Source organism: Cyprinodon tularosa, unplaced genomic scaffold (assembly GCF_016077235.1).
Source record: "Cyprinodon tularosa strain WSP-4 unplaced genomic scaffold, ASM1607723v1 ctg198, whole genome shotgun sequence".
In the NCBI taxonomy this organism is placed as follows: Eukaryota; Metazoa; Chordata; class Actinopteri; order Cyprinodontiformes; family Cyprinodontidae; genus Cyprinodon; species Cyprinodon tularosa.
The window spans coordinates 798557-815438 of NW_024038724.1; the positions used below are offsets into that span (position 1 = coordinate 798557).

Sequence of the window (16882 nt, forward strand, 5' to 3'; positions counted from 1 at the left end):
TTTAAGAAGTCCATTTTGCTACTGAAAGGACAAACTTCCCAGATCCCTTTTTTTTTATACAGTTAAAAGGCTCCATCAGTGGCTTGCATTCATATAATCAACCTGACAATATTCAATTTCCCTATCACAAGTAGCCCAAAAGAGAAAATTAAGAAAACGTGGCCTCGAGCGGCCATTTAGTGCAAACAAAAGTACTCAAATGTGTACAAGAGTTTCAGAGAATAGATACAAGAGGACCGATTTTTTTTAAAACTCTAATTTCTACTTGGCCCTGCTTCTCTTCTCTAGTCTTTTTTGTTTTGTTTTTATTTATAAAAAAATTTTCAGATACTAAAGGAGCTTAGAGTAGAAGCAGAAGAAACCTTGCCACTACATCATGCAGCAAATTTAAAAGGAACTAAAAAGATTCTGACAGTGCTGGAGATAATTTTTGAGGAGACAGACACATACATATATATATATATATATATATATATACACACAGTGATATTTACAGAATATTTAGCATTAATATGTAAACAAACAGTAATGTTGATCCTCAGGACGACAGACAGGAAAATGGACAGACGCCTTGTGAGAAAACTACTGTACAGTACATCAAATGTGAGACAATGGATTTTAAGGTTTCTTTCCAGTATTAGGAAAAGAGATGACTAGAATGTGCATGATGCCTTTCAAACCTATTTTCACTCATTTAACCTTTCATAATTTTAAGGAATTATAAATCCCACAGATCAATGAGTTAAAATTTGATTACTTGATATAGACCAACTCAAATAGAGATTAAGTGAAGTTGGGAGAAAGAAGGAATATTTCCCCATTTTGAAGAGGAAAATCAACCAGATGACCCGTCCACCTTTATGAAGGAAAACCTTTTTATACATACAGTGGTGGTTTAGATTAAGTCAATATTAAATTTAAAGGTCCAGTCACAGGCCAAACATAAATCCAAATGGGATGTGTGGCAGGAGGTGAAAATTGATCTTAACAGAAGCTCAGGCTGCAATCTGAATGAGCTGGAGCTCGTGTGCAAAAAAAAAAAAAAAAAAGTAATCAGAAAAGCTGGTAAAGACATGGTTCATTAGCAACAATCCTAATAAAATACATTTAAGTTTGTGGCTGTAACCAGACAAATTGCAAATAAGTTCAAAGAGTGAATACCCATCAAGGCACCGTAGCTTCAGTGATTGCAAAGTTGCAATTAAATTTGATTTAATTGCAAAATGATCCAATAGTAAATAATCTTTTTCTTAGAAGATTTTGGTTTGTTTTTAGGTGGTTTTAGAGGAATCAAAGCCTTTAGCCCGACACAGTGGCGACAGACAATAAATCAACCAAAATATTTTTGCTGCGTCTTTTTACCTACAGCTACACCTCCAATCTCATTTTAACCGGTAGGCTCAATAAAAATATGACGATGTTACAGATGTATATAAAATATGTCTTTACATTTTACAATATTTAAAACATTTACAAAGCTTCCAGTTATGTACATATGTGACTGAGTGTTAATGGGATACGCTAGGAGGTCTCTAAACTGAGAAGACGTACCAAACTCAGGACCCCATCAGTAATTCAGTGCTACAGAATAAACAGGAGCTCAAAATGCAGACTAGTGGTTCATGACTGAATTGGGTCAGAGGGGGCAGAGCGAAGCAGCATTTGACCTGACGGTATTATTTACAGCCATGCATTTGTCATACAGACATTTAAAGCTTAAAGTAGGTCTAAAAAAGGGCTCTCATATCGGGGGAGGACATTGCTATTTTTCTTTTTGCATTTCTTATAAGTTTAGTTCTTAGATCCGAAGCTAAAAGAAAAACCAAACACAGCCGTGTTCTCAAAGACAAACAATGTGCACAGCAGAGAAACAAAGTGATGCTGCTGAAGGTTTGCGGCTTTGTTTCATGCTGTATGTGGAGTTACAGTGAGCACATTAGGTATTCTCTGGTGTGATCATTTTTGCTAAATCTACATGATTAAAGTGTAATTATAAATGTGTTTCTGATTGCATATGACATACTGTAACCCCAGACAGCTGCACTGAGGGTCTATGTGTGTGAGTGTGAGCTAGCGTCACACACTGTTGGCTTTTCAGATTCATATTTTCCCCCTGAGTCTGTTCTTTTGGCGTGAGCCATCTTAATCCAGCGTTATCTGCTTCAGTTGTGGAGGATCATTAGAAAGTGTCCTGCCACCTGTGGCGGGTAGGTCACTGGCTCCTAAGGGGCTAACCCCAACATCACCACGGCTCTGGCGGCGCTCTACTCCGGTTGCTCAGGGTGGGTGTGCAGGCCGTTCTCAGGACGTGGGATGGTGTGCTGGCTCCAAAAGGCCTTTTGCAATTGGTCCAGTTCAGACATCAGTGGAAGACCAATGTCCAAGTGCATCTTTAGGTTTTCTAGCCACTCCTCCAGTTTAGAGAATGCAGGTCTGTGGAATTTAAGGATCACAGAGAAAAACACTTAAGTCAATAACTAAAGCACTTTCCCTCCAAAACAACAGGTAACAATTGAATTGTGTAACTACAGTTTCACTCAGACATAGTTTTATTCTGAAAGTTCTGTTGCTGTAGATGTAATCACTTAAAGGATAAATAGCATAATTAAGAGATTTAAAAACCTAATTAATCTCAGAAGTATAGAACATAAAATCCAGAAACTTTTTTTTTTCTAAGCAAAAAAAAGAGGACAGAAGTTTTGCACCAGTACTTTCTGAACAGAAAGCTTTACTATGTATTGATAACAACACGAAGAATGACAACTAGAGGTTACAGATTTCAGCAGAATAAAACATTTCAGGACAGTTCAAGGGCAAATACACACAGCACAGCTCATGCAGCAGCAACAACGGACACCTCTAACAGAGTCAGCAGCCAGACCATCGAGGCAACTGTAGATTTTCTTTGTAAGCATAATGATTTAGTTTAAAATATGTTTGATCTAGGGCTGAAACAATTAATGGGATTAATTGTGATTAATCAATTATTGAAATAATCGCCAACTAATTTGGTAATCGATAAATTGTTAACAGGAGTAGAGGCTGTAAAACGCTTCTGTAGCTGACAGAGCAACCCACTTAGAGCAGTAATTATACCAAAAAAAAATAATATATATACACTATATTGCCAAAAGTATTTGCTCACCCATCCAAATTATTGGAATCAGGTGTTCCAATCACTTCCATGGCCACAGGTGTATAAATTCAAGCACCTAGGCATGCAGACTGTTTTTACAAACATTTGTGAAAGAATGGGTCGCTCTCAGGAGCTCAGTGAATTCCAGCGTGGAACTGTGATAGGATGCCACCTGTGCAACAAATCCAGTCGTGAAATTTCCTCGCTCCTAAATATTCCACAGTCAACTGTCAGCTGTATTATAAGAAAATGGAAGTGTTTGGGAACGACAGCAACTCAGCCACGAAGTGGTAGGCCACGTAAACTGACGGAGCGGGGTCAGCGGATGCTGACGCGCATAGTGCGAAGAGGTCGCCAACTTTCTGCAGAGTCAATCACTACAGACCTCCAAACTTCATGTAGCTCAAGAACAGTGCGCAGAGAGCTTCATGGAATGGGTTTCCATGGTCGAGCAGCTGCATCCAAGCCACACATCACCAAGTGCAATGCAAAGCGTCGGATGCGGTGGTGTAAAGCACGCCGCCACTGGACTCTAGAGCAGTGGAGACGCGTTCTCTGGAGTGACGAATCGCGCTTCTCCATCTGGCAATCTGATGGACGGGTCTGGGTTTGGCGGTTGCCAGGAGAACGGTACTTGTCTGACTGCATTGTGCCAAGTGTAAAGTTTGGTGGAGGGGGGATTATGGTGTGGGGTTGTTTTTCAGGAGCTGGGCTTGGCCCCTTAGTTCCAGTGAAAGGAACTCTGAATGCTTCAGCATACCAAGACATTTTGGACAATTCCATGCTCCCAACTTTGTGGGAACAGTTTGGAGCTGGCCCCTTCCTCTTCCAACATGACTGTGCACCAGTGCACAAAGCAAGGTCCATAAAGACATGGATGACAGAGTCTGGTGTGGATGAACTTGACTGGCCTGCACAGAGTCCTGACCTCAACCCGATAGAACACCTTTGGGATGAATTAGAGCGGAGACTGAGAGCCAGGCCTTCTCGTCCAACATCAGTGTGCAACCTCACAAATGCGCTTCTGGAAGAATGGTCAAAAATTCCCATAAACACACTCCTAAACCTTGTGGACAGCCTTCCCAGAAGAGTTGAAGCTGTTCTAGCTGCAAAGGGTGGACCGACGTCATATTGAACCCTATGGATTAGGAACGGGATGTCACTTAAGCTCATATGTGAGTCAAGGCAGGTGAGCAAATACTTTTGGCAATATAGTGTATATATATATATATATATATATATATATATATATATATATATATATATATATATATATATATATATATATATATATATATATATATATATATATATATATATATTTATAAACATTTTGCATTTAAGATAAAAAAAAAATCTTTTTGTTTGTCAATATGCACTATCCTGCCTCCTCAAGTGGGAAAGTTTTAGTTTCACCTGGTTTGATTTTGTAAAAAGCCTTCTTTAGGGAACCTTTGGCTGTCTGATTATTAGTCGATTAATCTGAAAAATAATCGACAGTTTAATCGATTTGCAAAATAATTGTTAGTTGCAGCACTAGTTACATCCATCCCATATCAGTAGAAAATCTGGGTTACCAGATAAAATCCACTTTCCTCTGCTGCTTCTCCTGTAAGTAAACCTATGATAACCTGATTAGCTGCAACTTTAGGATGATGTGTATATAACCATATTATCATCCCTCTGTCTTTCCTGTACTTGAAACCACTGGAGCCGCATTAGCTTTAAAGGCCTTTTTAGACCCAAAGAGCATTTTAATGAGGAAAAAAAAAAACTAACTTTAGAGGGACGCATCCTCTCAGGGTGTTTTAAGGCCTATAATGTTGCAATGCATTTAAAAGATCACTTAAACCTCTCTTGGGTAGAAAAATAGATATTCAGCTGCTTCCATTCACTTCTAATAACACATTCTCAGGGAGTAGAAGAAATGCTGACTATAGTGTGTGATAGGAAGACCATGCTGGTGCAGAATTTCTATTGTTTGATTTTTTGTTTTAGCTAAATAAAAATTGCAATCAGTTATTCTAATTTGTGGTACCAGTAAATTGTAGGTCAGAATGAATCACCAACCCACTGCAATCAGGTAATTCTGTTAAAATCATCCCTCACTGGACAAATCCCCAAACAAATCATTTTTATTATTGATGGATTTTTTTTCTCTCCACATGTATTACTTTTGAAATGAATAGAATATTTAGTGAGAGGTTTGAAAAAGAGGGATAAAAAGGTAGGCTTCCAATATAACACAAACCCAAGGAATGAAAAGGCTTCAAAATGCGTTGGAATGAAAGTGTTAATATAATTTCACAGCAAGTTTTCAGGGAGATTTCTGACCTTTTGTCTGCATCGAGGTCACAGCATAGAGCAGCAATAGGAAAGAAGGCAGGAGGACAGTTGGGGGGATAGTAGTGCTCCAAGAAGCCAGAAATGTTCAGTCCAAAGTCCGTCGCCCTGGGGAGGTAATCTGGATCTGCGTTCACACGGCCAATGATCTAAGAGAGAAAAACAGAACATTTGAAAATAGAAGCATCTGAAGCTCTTCTACTGGAAACTAGTAAATCCTTCAAACTAAAGCTGATTGCTCCCAGCAAACCATTACTGTTTTTGCTCCTCTGCTAACTAACACCCCCTCATGGTTGGTGGATAATAGTGTCCATCTGGAGAAGTCAGAGTCTGGGGCCTCTGACTGACTAAACTAAACCCATGAGACCAAACTCTGAGCTTGAGGATGGCGGGTGTCCAGGCTCCAATCCAACAACTCAGCAGAGCTGCTGGAAAACTATATTCCCCTTTCAGAGATGTTGAAATTTGGCAGAGTGAAACTATTCCCTCATAAAATCAAGTGGATTTTATTTTTAATGAGTTTGAAATGCTGACAAAATCCATAAAAAGCTGTCAAAGCTGCAGAAAAAAGGAGAACTTGAGCTAAATTCTCTGCCAGGCCTTATATTTTGCAGAGTCTAGTGTTGGACACCAAGTTAAATGAGCTCATCTGCTAAAGGCAGCCTGATTAGCCTCAGTCTGCTGGTGCCGCCCCTAATTACTGCATCCAGGGACAACCCTTCCTGTGTGATGAGAAGGACTGGCTTTCAGCTGTCCTGAGGCAGAGGTGGACCACGGTTTCTTGCAGGTTAAATATTCTAAAGCGAAATAACTTTTTAACTAAAAAAAGGGACTCAGAAAGTCAGCAAAATGCTGCAGGACTGTCTGAACTGCCAGCCACTAATGCAGACAATTAAAGTGCATCCAGCACATCCAGTTTTATTTTCTGGGTGGTGCGTCGATCCATTTAAAGCCTGAATTTGAGACCTTCTGGTAACTAAAGCAAGGTTTATTGCAGGGCTGTCTCAATCTAAAGCATTATAAATGGTTCATCTCTTTGATTAAATGTTATCAAAACCCGTATTGAACTATGCACTGTTCTTTTACCCCAAACTTAAAAATCAACACCTGTAGGCAGCTTTTTTAAACCTAGTAAACACAGGTTGAGATTGTATTGGCAGCAACAGCATTATGTCTGACTGTGTTAGCCGGATGATCGTGCATGATAACAGAGAGCAGCTGAAACATCCGTGATAAAATGTATAACATTACAGCAATTCTTTATTTTTATGCTTGCATATGATTAATAGCAACTTCAATTAAATTCTTTGCAAGACGACTTATTAACTCAGCCCAAAACAAGGAGAGACCATGCTAACATTAATTGCCAGGTTGCTAATTGATTATTTTTTGTCCCTTTCTCATTTTGAACCTTTGCAAGGTGCTTTTTTTTCCAGTTTTTTTTTTTACTAATGTAGGAAAAAACCTTACCCATTGATTCAAATAAAGTTTATTATTGGATGAAGCTTTAAAGGGTAAATGGTCCATTGATTAGAAAGAAGTATTGGACTTGAGGCTGGTCAGCAGCAGATAAACTGGGAATCTAACCAAAGGAATACAGCTTTACTAATACTTTGCTAAAGCCTGAAGGCCTGGAGCTGAATGCATATTAGACCCTTTATTTGTAAAGTATATTATAACTGATGGATGGCAGAAACGGTTTTAAACAGTTACTTACCTCGCAGAGCATAATACCAAAGGAAAATATGTCCACTCTCTCATCATAGCTTTTTCCTGAAAGGACATAAAACAAACATTGTTATACACTGGGAGAAAAGGGTAATTAAATAGTCATTATTATTTAGATTACATGTGCAAACGACCGCATATGTTCCTGTGTTGCATACCATGGATCATCTCAGGAGCCATCCAGTAGGGGTTCCCCACCACTGTGTACCTCTTCCTGCGGTCAGGCTTCTTCAAGCCCGAGAGTTTTCCCTGCGTCAGCTTATTTTCACAGATATCGTCCACCATGAGCCGAGCAAGGCCGAAGTCTGCCACCACCACAGTGTGATCCTTAATAAGTAGAAAGCAAAAAAAATATCGGCTCAGATCTAAGCTTAATAATACAATGCTTCTTTTTTTTTCCTTATTGAAAAGATACATTTCAATTTTTTTATATAACTTCACTTAATCCCGCCGGCATATTTTATGTACCTACCACAAAGTCTAAAAATGGAGGTATGTTATTACAAACAAGTGAATAGAAAAATGTCATTACCTCTCGGACTAGGCAGTTGTGCGAGTTTAGGTCCCGGTGGATTATGTTCATTGAATGCAGATATGCCTGAGTAACAGATAACACAAGGATGAGTTAAAGAAATCAAATATACGCCTTAAAGCAGATTCAAAAATTAAAGTTGAACTCAAAGAAAAGCTGGAGTTAGCATGTTTTATAACACTTAAAGCAGTTTTTATGCCATGCTTGTAGTTCTCTTAGCTAGCCACTAGAGGGAGGCAGTGGTGCTTATGGAGCTTCAGCTGTTTGAACTCACCATTCCAGCAGCAATGTCCTTCCCGAAACTGACCCGCTGGTTCCAAGGAAAGTTACTGTCCTGCAAGAAGGAATTCAACTTTAGGGGTCAGCAGTTTGTCTATTTTCAGGTTCTGCCATTAAACCGATTTATATCATTATAAATTTATCATACGTACCATCTTCTTTATAATTTCCCTCAAGGTTCCTCCCTTTATGTACTCAGCAATGAAGTTGAGCCTCTTATCTTTGTAGAGGACTCCAATGAACTTCAGCACATTAGGGTGTTCCAGACAGCGCATTACCTTCACCTGTTGACAGATAATACAGTGTCACCTCATCTTTGGCAAAAGATGCTACAGGAAAAAAAATAAAAAATAAAATAAGCTAATGTATTGTAATTGATTTAAGATGCTACAAATGGTGCAAACCACAACCTTTCCAGACTGGAGGTTGTAACTCTAGGGCTACAATTACGCCCAAACCCCTGACTTCTTGCAGCAAGTAAAATTAAAAGAGACAGGTTAATGTGAGACTCGGGCAAAATTAGAAAGTAAGGATCAACCAAAACCTACAGACACATGCATAAATACATGGCACCAAAGAAACACTCGCAAACAGATGTTTGGGGATGAAATGGTACCAAGAAGGGCCGATTCAGACCTCAGGGAGTCTGTGGTCTGTTTAGGTGGGACTGATGTAACCTGATTATTGCCTCCGAGACCTGAATGTCTGTCTGGTATTCAAATAAACACACTAGAAGCTTACAAGGGGTTACAGGCTTAAACTTTGTCATCTCATAACCTTAGTAGATCTATCAGGATTCTTTGGAGAAGTGCATAATTGTGATGTGGAAGAGAGCCTTAAAATTGTGTTGTACACATTAATAGGAGAGCCATTAATACAATACAGTGCAACCACCTGTCAGGGCTGGAATGCAAAATATTTTGCTGAAGAAGTTACTCTGGAAGTGATGCAGAGATTTAGAGCTTAGGTCAGAGAAACTGCTGATAAACTTTTGCTGATCTGGTCTTAATGGAAAAGCGATGCTGGCTGCATCATTAGAGCCACATTTAGATTAATTTTAACAAAATTCCTTTATGGACTGATCCAAGCGTAGATCTAAATCAAATAGAAATTCAAAGTGTGAAATTTTTTGAGTTAAATAGAAATTCCTTATAATTTCATTTTAGATAAATAATTAAGAAAAATAACTTATTTCAAAACCATGGATACTCTGCTTCTTTGTTTCTATGAAAGACATTTAAAAGTCAGCAACATTTAAAATCCAAAAAGCCATTTTGCCCTAAATCCAACAAAATTAAAATCGTTTAGAGCTTCAAATATTACATGACCTTTCAATAAAACATCGCTTATTGTTTTTATTAAATATCTCCTGTAAAAAATCTGTTTCCCTTTTTAACAGCGAAATGTTTATTTGTTCTGTTAGCTTTTAAAACAAGGGAAGGGTTGGTGTTCTCAAATAGGATTTTATTTGATATATTAAATACTGGTAATAATAATAATAAATGAAAAAAAAAAAAAAAAAAAAAAAAAACAATATCTGAACTGATCACATATTTCTGGTACTTTTAATGTCATTGTGTTTTTTCCTTTAAAAAAACTACTAAAGCTTCTAGGTTGGGATTTGTTTTTAAACTGTATTCGGAACCATTAGTTGGCTTATTTATCATTTTTAGCCAGAGGTAGCAGAGATCTGTTCTATGAGCTTTCTATAGAGTGACCTGATGGAATCCAAGCAAAATAAACTGAACTTTGCTGCAAGGAGAATAACTTCAAAGACTGCATTTCTAAGGATTAATCAAAGGTATGCTAGAGGCCCGTTGGATGAAAAGAACCAATAAGTTCTACAGAAGTCCAGATCTTTGTCCTTTGCCGTCTTCAAACATGAATGTGCAGTCTGAGGAGGCATTAAAGGAATAGTACACCCAAAACATGATTAGCCTTCATTTTCTACTCACCCCCATGCTGAACAACACTCTGGAGTACTTTTTTGATATCTCAAATGCATCTGGAGATCTGGGAGGCTTCTTGCTGTCTGCTGACATTCAAATAATGGAGGTCTATGGCGCCCGAGACAGAAAGGTCCATAAAAGTCCACAAAAAACGTGTCAATATTCCTCCATACTGCTCGTCCAATGTATTCCAAGTTTCCTGAGTGGGTAGCATCCAGAATTTACTCGAAACGAAGTCATTTAGAATGTTTTTAGAGCATAAACAGTAGTGTATAGGATTTCCTGAAAGCGCGCACCTGCGCGTTCACGACGCTACGGAAGCCGGCAGACCAAACCAGCGCATTCAGCTCGGCAAAGAACTCATGCTCTTCCTCAACACTGAAGTCCTCAGACATTTTTCTTTTGTTGTTTCTTTCTTTGCACAGGTAAACGGCACATTTCTTCTTCTACGTTTGCATTATTGGAAGAGCAGACGCTGAATGCGCACTTTCATCTGGTTTGGTCTGCCGGCTTCCGTAGCGTCATGAACGCGCATGTGCACGCTTTCAGGAAATCCTATACACTACTGTTTATGCTCTAAAAACATTCTAAATGACTTCGCTTCGAGTAAATTCTGGATGCTACCCACTCAGGACACTTGGAATACATTGGACGACCAGTATGGAGGAATATTGACACGTTTTTTGTGGACTTTTATGGACCTTTCTGTCTCGGGCACCATAGACCTCCATTATTTGAATGTCAGCAGACAGCAAGAAGCCTCCCAGATCTCCAGATGCATTTGAGATATCAAAAAAGTACTCCAGAGTGTTGTTCAGCATGGGGGTGAGTAGAAAATGAAGGCTAATCATGTTTTGGGTGTACTATTCCTTTAAGCCTTATGTGGGAGAGAATGATTGATCATTTTTGGGAGGATCATTTTCCTGCGCCCTGTCAGAGGTTTATGCAATTTGTCACTCCTTCAGTGGTTGCAGAGCATATTCTGGTTCTGATCAGCTCCTGGTGACACATGTAGCTTCCTAACATAACCAGGACAGCTGGTTTATGACTGTCCCCTAACAGACAGCAGTTAGCTTCACTAACATCTGAGCACCAGCTGTATGACACACTAAAGGATTGTGCACCAATTTGCTGTGAACAAACACTTCTACAGTAAAACCTCTAATGATAAAGTCGAGGAATTAGCAGGAAGATGTGAACTCGCCTCTTTCAGGAAGGTTCTCTGCGTTTCGTCATCAAAGCGAATCAGCTCTTTCATCACCATCACCTCCCCTGTTTCTTTGTGGGTCACCTATAACACAACAAAGTTATGCAAAGATGGAGATGAGCAACAAGCTGGGAGAGAATTATGATTCAACATGAACTGTAAAGAGTCCCTTTCTCTGTATGACAAAAAACAAAAAACGCCCCACCATGTGTTAAAACATGAATTCCTTCTCTTAGATTGTATCTCACTTCTTCAAATGCTGCCATCTTCTGGAGGCTCTTAGCATGAACAGAATTTTCAGATTTATGCCACGCATGAACAGGATTACCTTTATGGCCTGTCCAAAGCAGCCTTTTCCGAGGACTTCTCCGTGGATGAGGTCGGACGGGCGGAAGATGCGGTGAGTTCGATTGGAGACGACCCTGAGTGACTCGGACCGATTAATATCCTTCCTGTGTGAGACTGGCGACGCTGCGTTGCTGGAGCCAGGTGACTTATCAATGCTGCAGCTCCGCCTGACAAAGAGAGGGGAGAGAAAAAGATGAGGATCTCATTACGGCCCAACGTATAATCTTATAATAATAAAAAATAACTGCTTCTTACGTGATCATGCGTGACTTCAGGTTGCTGATGTCAGGGTTGGGGGGCTGGGTGATTGGAAGGATTGGGCTGGGGCCGTCTGACACCGGGGTGAACAGGCAGCCATCCACCTGGTCATCAGAGGAGGCCCCCCCCTGACCATGGGGGTCGCGTTCAATAGTGAGCTGCAGCAGACGGCTGGTCTCCTGGATGAGCAGGTCGATCTGTGGAAGAGGAAGAGATTCATGTCCATTTGACAAAACTCCCAAAAATGGATGGAGATGTAAAGGAAAAAAGTTTAAATCCTTTTAAACTTCAACAGTTTTTGACTCTCTGGTAGCATTTATTGCTTTTCAGCTGGCTGTGAAATGTAATGTTTTAGAGAAAAGATCATAAACGTGGTTTCTACCTCATCCAGAGGAACGTTGTGAATGGGCGTTCCATTGATTTCTAGGATCTTGTCCCCAACATGAATGGAGTTCTTCACATCTGGACTGATGCAGTCAGGATCCACCCTGGATGGGAGAAAAAAATAGAAAAAATAAGTATGCTGCTGCACATGTAGACAAAATGGTAAAAAAAAAAAAAAAAACACAAAAAAAGCAAAGTGTTCTTGTTAAATTTTAGGAAAAAAATCTATGGAAATCATGAGTGTTTCCTGATCTGGAGTCAAAGGTTAGATAGAAAATGGAAGCAATCTGACAGTACGACCTGATTTTATTGTCTCTTCAGTGGCTTTAGATGACATACACTATATTGCCAAAAGTATTTGCTCACCCATCCAAATTATTGGAATCAGGTGTTCCAATCACTTCCATGGCCACAGGTGTATAAATTCAAGCACCTAGGCATGCAGACTGTTTTTACAAACATTTGTGAAAGAATGGGTCGCTCTCAGGAGCTCAGTGAATTCCAGCGTGGAACTGTGATAGGATGCCACCTGTGCAACAAATCCAGTCGTGAAATTTCCTCGCTCCTAAATATTCCACAGTCAACTGTCAGCTGTATTATAAGAAAATGGAAGTGTTTGGGAACGACAGCAACTCAGCCACGAAGTGGTAGGCCACGTAAACTGACGGAGCGGGGTCAGCGGATGCTGACGCGCATAGTGCGAAGAGGTCGCCACCTTTCTGCAGAGTCAATCACTACAGACCTCCAAACTTCATGTGGCCTTCAGATTAGCTCAAGAACAGTGCGCAGAGAGCTTCATGGAATGGGTTTCCATGGTCGAGCAGCTGCATCCAAGCCATACATCACCAAGTGCAATGCAAAGCGTCGGATGCGGTGGTGTAAAGCACGCCGCCACTGGACTCTAGAGCAGTGGAGACGCGTTCTCTGGAGTGACGAATCGCGCTTCTCCATCTGGCAATCTGATGGACGGGTCTTGGTTTGGCGGTTGCCAGGAGAACGGTACTTGTCTGACTGCATTGTGCCAAGTGTAAAGTTTGGTGGAGGGGGGATTATGGTGTGGGGTTGTTTTTCAGGAGCTGGGCTTGGCCCCTTAGTTCCAGTGAAAGGAACTCTGAATGCTTCAGCATACCAAGACATTTTGGACAATTCCATGCTCCCAACTTTGTGGGAACAGTTTGGAGCTGGCCCCTTCCTCTTCCAACATGACTGTGCACCAGTGCACAAAGCAAGGTCCATAAAGACATGGATGACAGAGTCTGGTGTGGATGAACTTGACTGGCCTGCACAGAGTCCTGACCTCAACCCGATAGAACACCTTTGGGATGAATTAGAGCGGAGACTGAGAGCCAGGCCTTCTCGTCCAACATCAGTGTGCGACCTCACAAATGCGCTTCTGGAAGAATGGTCAAAAATTCCCATAAACACACTCCTAAACCTTGTGGACAGCCTTCCCAGAAGAGTTGAAGCTGTTCTAGCTGCAAAGGGTGGACCGACGTCATATTGAACCCTATGGATTAGGAACGGGATGTCACTTAAGCTCATATGTGAGTCAAGGCAGGTGAGCAAATACTTTTGGCAATATAGTGTATGTTGTAAATCGCAGCTATATAAATACAGTGAATTGAAAGGTTTATAAAACATTTCCCGAACTTTAACTAGGCCATTCCTTCATGATGCTAAGCCATAATCTAATCCTCTCTTTTGCAGCTCTGGCTTCATGTTTAGGGGTGTCCTCCTACAGATGGGTGGTGCTTCCCCCCAGTCTCATGTTTTTATAGCCTTTTCTTTTTAGTCCCATTAATCTTCCAGTTCACTACAATCAGCTTTCTTGTTTTTTTCAAAACAAAAACATCTCCACAGCATGAGGAAGAAAGGTGTATTCTCTACAGCTTTGTATAAGTACTCACAGAATTAAATCGCACACAGCTGAACTAATTAACAAATTAAAGTGACTTTTATAGGCATTCTGTTACATTGGATTATATTTTGGGGAATTAGAGTAAATGTGGCTGAATGTGTAACCATGCAGCACTTTTAATGTGATTTGTGTACATTAAAAATATATTTCCCTTCCACTTTATATGGTACTTTATATCGGTCTATAACAGACTACTATTAAATTACATACAAACATTTGGCTTTTATATTTTTAAGGGCTGCAACTAATGATTACTTTGCCAATTGATTAATCTGTCAATAATTTTTCAGAATAATCTATCAATAATCACATAGAAAAAGGTTCCCTGATGAAGATTTTTTACAGAATTAAAATCAGGTTCTAAATAGAGAAGTGTCCAAGTTTTATGCTTTTAAAGTTCTTCAGAGCAAAGATTTTAAAAAGCTTGTAGTTTTAAACTACTTAAACAAAAATGTCATACTTATGTCTCTTTGTGGAAAAAAAAATAGAATCGTCGAGTGAACTCACTGTGACACTCTGACGGTGGGTCCATGCTCTGGGCTGAAGCCCTTTGCAGGGCTGAGCGGCTGGTCGATAGCAACTGAAAAGCCCCGCCCTCTGCATCCGTTGTTCCCCTCGCTGGAGGCTGGAATGGAGACGAGCGTGACGGTGTGCGGGATGCGAGAGCGTGGCGAGTCTGGCAGAGACACTGGGGTCACGATGGTCTGGTAGTAACAGTGACCGCTGCAGCCGTAAGAGACGAAGAGATGGAAATTAAGAAGGGAGGCGTGAGAAACCTTGTGAGAAAAGACATTCTCATTACATCAGTCCTAGAATCACATGATGTTGATGCGATGAAGCCTGAGCACATGGCCCTCACGACACAATAATTGCGAGGAAGCAGATCCTCAACGTCGGAAAATTAGTTTTGAAAGCGGACAAATTAGACCTTCTGTTTATAGAAACATGTAGGATTCTGAACAAGGACCACGGTTCAGTGGCTTAACTTCATTAACCATCATTGAGGCAAACCATTAACCGTTTATGGCCTACATGTATCATTGCCTCATAATTTGATCCCCTTTACATTTGTTAATTTTGGCCCTAAAAGTAGAAAACCTCCTATTTTAAAAGCAGGTATGTGAACTGGAAGCAGGTAGATGTTATTCTATTGCTTCTCAACCTTATTTGAACAGCGAGTGACTCAGAGTGACTGAGAATGAGATCATCGCCATGTGTGGGTTACGTTACCTGCTGAATTACCTTTGTGTAAAAGAGTTTAGCTGTAAGACAAGCCGCCTGCATAAAGCAGCCTGATGGATACGACTGCAGAGCGCCTGAAGCCTTCTTAAGCACAATATTCCACCATCTGTTTTAAAGACTGTCTTGTGACACTCATACATCCTGGCTGGTGATGTAGTTATGAACAAATATACAGAATGCAGCAGCTAACATGAAGCTCACACTGTCAGCCTCTTATAATTCTGCAGAAAATTAAACTGACAGATTATAATTTTAGCCTCAAGAGACAATGGCCTCTAACTACCAAATCATCTTATTTTCACATTAATAGGTGTTTTTTAACCATAACAGCAACAAATTAAAGCTGCCCAGGTAAAGCTTAGTGCATCTTTAAATCGTCTTAATTTCATCTAAAATAAAGCCATGGCTTTGCCTGCAGAAGAGCAATACTTTGTGCATCCATAAAATAATGCCTTTTAAATCTTACATGTGCGTTTAATAGCATTTTACACCAATTTTTTAGATTTTTGCAATCAAATCATACAGAAATTGCATGATTTGATTGTTATTTATCGTTTCCTGCTTTGCAGTTTTTGGGCTTTATTTGTTACATGCAGGTGAATCTTCTATGAAAAACAAAATAAAAATTTTAATTTCTGTACAATAATCTACCTGAGAAAGAGCTCCTAAATTTAAAAAAGTCTATGAAAAACAACATTTTATACCAGTGCCAAGCTTTCTATGAAAAATGTATAGTATAATGTGGCTGAAAAGCTGTATTTTTTTTTTCATTTGGCCAGTTGTTTATGGTTATAACACCAGCCGACCCAGTGATAACCCATTTATCATCTACTGGTTTAGTCTCATTTTTTTGTTTTATTACCACAAATATGTCTTTTTACAGATTTTTTTTTTTCTCCATTAATCAAATGTAATCCAAGGTTTGGCTCATTTAAAGCATCATTTATGAGGTTTTTAAATGTAACACTGAAAATGAGTAAAGAGATAAGGATAAAACACTGTGTTGGAAAAGCTTATTGAACATTTTTGATTGATAAATGATTTACTGAGAAAAAAGGATTTAGAAGCATTGTTTTAGTATTCTTTTTTTTTTATCCATTTCAAAAATGTGGACGTTTTGCATTTAAAAAGAGCAAGAGGCAGCAGATGCTCACCAGTAAAGTTTGGACCTTTCCACCAAAGCATACGTGTCTCCATCACCAATAAACGCTCTGCAGTTCAGACAGCTGAAGCATTCTGGGTGATACTTCTGTTCTCCTGCAACCTGAAATTTAAAAGAACAGAAAACAAAACATGAATGCTTAATTGTTCATTTAATAAATCGACGGTGCATGTTGACCACCAATCATTGGTCTAATTAAAGGCGGAAAAAACAAACTTAAGAATTGGTGCAGAATGAGTTACAAGCTACATGAAGGTTTTATGACCGATCTGGGAAGTGGGGTGAGGTCTGTTCACGGACGTTAAAGCTGAGCGCCACGCTCTGAGATCCAGTTTGCTGCAGCCAGATGTCGACTGAAGCTGGGGGCAGTTTTGTAAACAAGAAATGGAATTGAGT

General features: G+C 39.7%; 1 protein-coding gene across 3 annotated transcripts in view; it reads right to left on the reverse strand.

The window, feature by feature from the left end:
- Positions 1-204: 204 nt before the first annotated feature.
- The window catches only part of limk1a (LIM domain kinase 1a), a 68026-nt gene continuing 51348 nt past the window's right edge, over positions 205-16882 (reverse strand). For all 3 annotated transcript variants that reach the window (XM_038284013.1, XM_038284014.1, XM_038284015.1), the window contains 13 exons: positions 16479-16588; positions 14590-14805; positions 12163-12268; positions 11778-11977; positions 11503-11689; positions 11172-11258; positions 8171-8302; positions 8014-8073; positions 7740-7805; positions 7366-7534; positions 7197-7252; positions 5471-5628; positions 205-2433 (listed from right to left, as the gene is read on the reverse strand). In XM_038284013.1, the coding sequence (XP_038139941.1) occupies positions 2265-2433; positions 5471-5628; positions 7197-7252; positions 7366-7534; positions 7740-7805; positions 8014-8073; positions 8171-8302; positions 11172-11258; positions 11503-11689; positions 11778-11977; positions 12163-12268; positions 14590-14805; positions 16479-16588 (1716 nt within the window). In that variant the 3' untranslated portion in view covers positions 205-2264. The remainder of the gene's footprint in view (positions 2434-5470; positions 5629-7196; positions 7253-7365; positions 7535-7739; positions 7806-8013; positions 8074-8170; positions 8303-11171; positions 11259-11502; positions 11690-11777; positions 11978-12162; positions 12269-14589; positions 14806-16478; positions 16589-16882) is intronic.